The following is a 4,365-nucleotide window of genomic DNA, read 5'->3' on the forward strand; positions in this document are numbered from 1 at the left end:
AAAAAAAAAAAGAAAAGAAAAAAATTCTATTTCTAAAAGCAATGTTAAGAGGTGTTATCCAAACCCTTTGAGAAAAGCTATAACTATGAGAGAAAACCTTTTCCTAGCTTCCAATTTTCAAATAAAATTCACAATCACACTGGGTCTTTTTGATTCTGTCCATTATTCGCACAAAAGCTGAGAGGATTTTGGAAACAACTTTATAAAAAAATCAAAGACTTGAAAAATTAGATGCAAGTATAAATTGATTTTTGCATCTGAAAGGTAGGTATGCTTCTAATAACAGCAAGAAGCTGTTGTTGACATCCCTGGGAATGGCAATCCAAGATGACAGAAAGATTTCCTCACTTCAATCACATTAAGACCAACAACTTTATTACAAATGCTAATGCTTGCTCCAAAGAAATTTATAAGGAGAAAACAAATATTCCAAACTAAAACACTTTATATTACAGTTAATTTATATCTTAGCCACAAAAGTCTATGGAAATGTAATACTACTAAAAACGAACTACTGTATAAAGCCATTTAACTGAAATACATATTTCAACTTTTTATATTAATAAGTGTGGATACATTCCACTTACAGTTTATTAGGTATGGTTTTTAGAGTCGCAGCTATAAAATATAGGTTTTAGGACTGTAACTCCCTGTTATAATACAGTTTGTACAGACAAATCAGATACTATCCTTCCATTATTTGACCTGTGGCACCTTTTCCAGAGACAACACATTCTAAGTTCAAGAGTCACTGTATTTTAAATAAGACCACTAATAAATTATTATAAATGCTTACAATTATTATACTAGAATAGTTAAGACTGCTACCTTTCATACCACCAAAGCCACTGTGGCTTAAGTTCAAAGTCATTAGGACATAGCCTTACCCTCTTTTAATACGCTGATTTAATAAATATTATAACATCTTTGGTGACATTTCTCTCTCTGCAATTTCCCAAACAGAGAAAAGGTATTACTTCTCAGAAAATATTTTGAAACAAAATCAAATCACACCTTAATATACAGTTGATTGGAAAACCAACTTCCAAGTCATGGACACTCCTTAAGTCTATTGAAAAGCAAAAATGATGTGATGTTGCTGGAACAGCAATCTTCTGTCCTGAAGCTGTTTCTGAAGCATTGGACGTTGTCACTGGTTGAGCCAGTAAAGCAGGTACAGCAGAACTGATGGCTAAAATTAACATTAAAAAAAAAAATTGCTAACAGTTTCTCTTGTTATTCAAATAATTTCAAGATATTTTCTCATTTACCTTCAAGCAAGGAATTTGACTATTTGGTTTTATAAACATAAGAATTGAGGCATAAATATCTTAAAGTGACTTGTCCCAAATTATGCAGGCTTTCATTCCCTTTACAGAACTGTGTAAAAAAAGAGCTTACTCTTAACATGTATTGCAAAAATAAAAGCATACAGCACCAATGCAGTTATGTAAGATAGCATCTGGCAGGCACTAACTTACTTCCAAGAGGCAACTGAACAGATCTTAGCATTTGAAGGGTTGTATTTGAGACTTAATGTAAATAAAATTACATCACTTTTTCAAAAGCAGTTTTGGTTATTTTAGGCACACATGACATAGTCTAACAAAAAGCTAAAACTTGACAAGACAGAGCTGTCTAGTTTAATCCTGTCAGACATATTTTAGTAAGTGGCCCAAATCATACAGCTACTGAGAGCTGTAACTTGCACCCAAACTTCTAACTCCTAATCCACTACTACTCTAATTACTTACACTACTAACTATAACTGTTGATACAAATGCGATGGATGAAACATTTTTATAAAGCCATATAAATATGCATTCTCAGACTCCATCTTAACTTTAGGATCAAAAATGATTATTATGAGTTTACCATAAGAGGCAGTTAGTAGCTCTTTCTGCTAAAATTCCAATGTAATCAAGATATTTAAGAATTTACTAGTTAAAACTATTTGAAAGAAGTACAGTCTTTCTTTTGAATAGGCTACTATTTCTGGTTTAAAAGTAAAAGAAAAATTTTCTTACCTTTTAACAAGTTCTATAATAAAGTTCGATAGATTACAATTACTTTAAATTGAATTTTTTGTTTTTTTTTACATTGCCATGCATTACTGGTTCTTAAAAAACTCACAGTTTTCACTTGGAAACCAAGAAAACTCTCACAATCATTTACTAGATGGCTACAAAATCTATACTTAAAAGATCTGTAAAGAGAATATCTTACCCTTTGGATTTGGTCTTATGTCCTTATCATACTGTAAGCTTTCCACTTCACTTTCTGTTGCATCATCTTTTGTTGGAGGTGACTGGTTGTAGGGTGGAACAGGGGACATGCTTGAAGATTTTGGTTCAGTAAGTTTCTCCTTTATAGGGGTTAAAACTTTCTTCTTTGAATGCTGTGGCTCATGTTCATTCTGGGTCTTTAATTCAATTAAAGACTTGAAAAAAATTTAAATAAAGTATAATTTGTAAAGAACTTTCCTTTATGATTAAGCAAAAAACTTGACTTTAAAAAAAAAAAATTATAAGCTTCCTTTCTCAGTTTGGATATTCCTAGTCTATTTTTCTCCATCATCTGTAAATTTTCTTATAGCATCAAAGACCAGAAAAAGAAAGATGAACAGGAAGGAATGATATCCAGAGCTAAATACCAAAATGCCTAATGGGTAAGAAGGGATACTGGATAAAAGAAGTCAGGTATAAGTGTCCCTGAGAATGTTTATTTTTACCGAGGCAATACAATGGCAGCCTATATTCCTTTAAAAGAAAAAAAATCTAGTATGATTTTCTTCCTCTTCTCTGCTCTACTACCCTCTAAAAATATATGCATATATATTTTTTAAATTCTCACTTCAGCTTTTCTATCTTTAACTCATAAACTGCATAAAGAATATCTTACCCTTAGAACAGGATGCATAAATTGATTTGGGGATACAATAAAAAACTATATATCTTCAAAGAAAGGCCCATCTATATTGCCTAAAGAGAGTGTGAGGATTATAAAGCACTAATGAACCAAGAATCTTCTCTTAGCTCAGGGTGAGTTAACAATAACAAAAACCAATAATGCAGATTCCCAGAAACTATGTTTATAAATGTTCTCTTTCATCAGTGCATTTCTTCTGTCATCGTCATTGACTATGAGTTGAGGGCAGGGTACAGTTTCCACTACGTAAGAAGACTGTACTAAAAGACTCTGGACAGAGTGGAAGCCACAGAGCTTTTCAAAAAGGTCTTTTCAGAGAGGCGGTATCATATAACATAGACCACCAATTAAGATAAATATTTTCTTATGCTAGGTAACTTTTCTGAAGTTCAACTTTTGTGAGTAATCATGAGTGACACCAGAGAAGTTGCAGCAGAGAAAGGAGGGTCACTACTTGCCTGGGCGTCTATGCCTTCTCTCTGCAGAGCCACAGACACTCCCACAGTGGGGGCTAGCTCCACAGGAATAGGTGCAAGCTTTTGTTTGGCTCGGTTTGGAGGGTCAAGGGTAAAAGCACCCTCGACTGTGACTGGGTGCTGATTGATTTCTGAACTGCCCTTTTTCAATAATCCGGTTAAGGGTATTTCTGTACTTCCAAGTGACTGGTCTCCACAGCAGAGATGGATCTAATAATATGAAAGAGAAAATCAAAACAGGGCTTAATATTTTCTCCTTTCTCCTAAACATATAAAGTTAACAAAAAGTTATAAAATGCTCCACAGAAAGCAAGTATAATCTTACTGACCTACAGTGACTAAGAACTAGATTCTCATACATGATTGTTAAAACTGTTGATCACACGCAAAGTTTACCAAGACTCAATAATAAAGCTATTACTTTTTTTTTCATTTTTTCTTTCAGTACTGTTTACATGTATGTTATCGACCTATTTTTTTTCCCCTTTAATAAGCTACGGTTAATATTTTACTATTCTATTTTATACATGCAAATCGTTTCATGAATATATGAATTTAAACAAAACAAATACCTCAAACTTTTTCTATTTCCATTTCAACATTAATTTAAACAGTTCTAAAAAATTAGTAGATTCAGCAATATTTGGAAATTAAAGGACCTTAATTTTGTTTCATTCACCCATAAAACACTGAGTGTTTCTCTTTTCTTGCTTTTTAGACTTTACTTATAAAACAGAGTGCTTAACAGTGAAAGGTAAAAGGACAGAAAGTACTGTTAATCACAGATAGCTAATCAAAACTTTGACATCACCACCTTTGGCAACAACGGTAACAACAAAAAGGCTATATTCCAAGAATACATTACAGAACTCTTCATTGCTATACTAAGGCCTTGGCAAACTCAGCATTCACATGAGCAATCACTACATAAAAATATTTTTACTTTTAATATCACCAATGA

At 32.7% G+C, this 4,365-nt stretch overlaps 1 protein-coding gene across 1 annotated transcript in view; it reads right to left on the reverse strand.

Annotated features, from left to right (window-relative positions):
* The window catches only part of CEP120 (centrosomal protein 120), a 70,208-nt gene that overhangs the window by 38,514 nt on the left and 27,329 nt on the right, over window positions 1-4,365 (reverse strand). The window contains exons 7-9 of the mRNA XM_023529605.1: window positions 3,387-3,614; window positions 2,227-2,440; window positions 1,015-1,192 (exon numbers count right to left, since the gene is read on the reverse strand). Coding sequence (XP_023385373.1) covers window positions 1,015-1,192; window positions 2,227-2,440; window positions 3,387-3,614 — 620 coding nt within the window. The remainder of the gene's footprint in view (window positions 1-1,014; window positions 1,193-2,226; window positions 2,441-3,386; window positions 3,615-4,365) is intronic.

The sequence above is a fragment of the Pteropus vampyrus genome, unplaced genomic scaffold (assembly GCF_000151845.1).
Source record: "Pteropus vampyrus isolate Shadow unplaced genomic scaffold, Pvam_2.0 Scaffold39, whole genome shotgun sequence".
Taxonomy (NCBI): domain Eukaryota; kingdom Metazoa; phylum Chordata; class Mammalia; order Chiroptera; family Pteropodidae; genus Pteropus; species Pteropus vampyrus.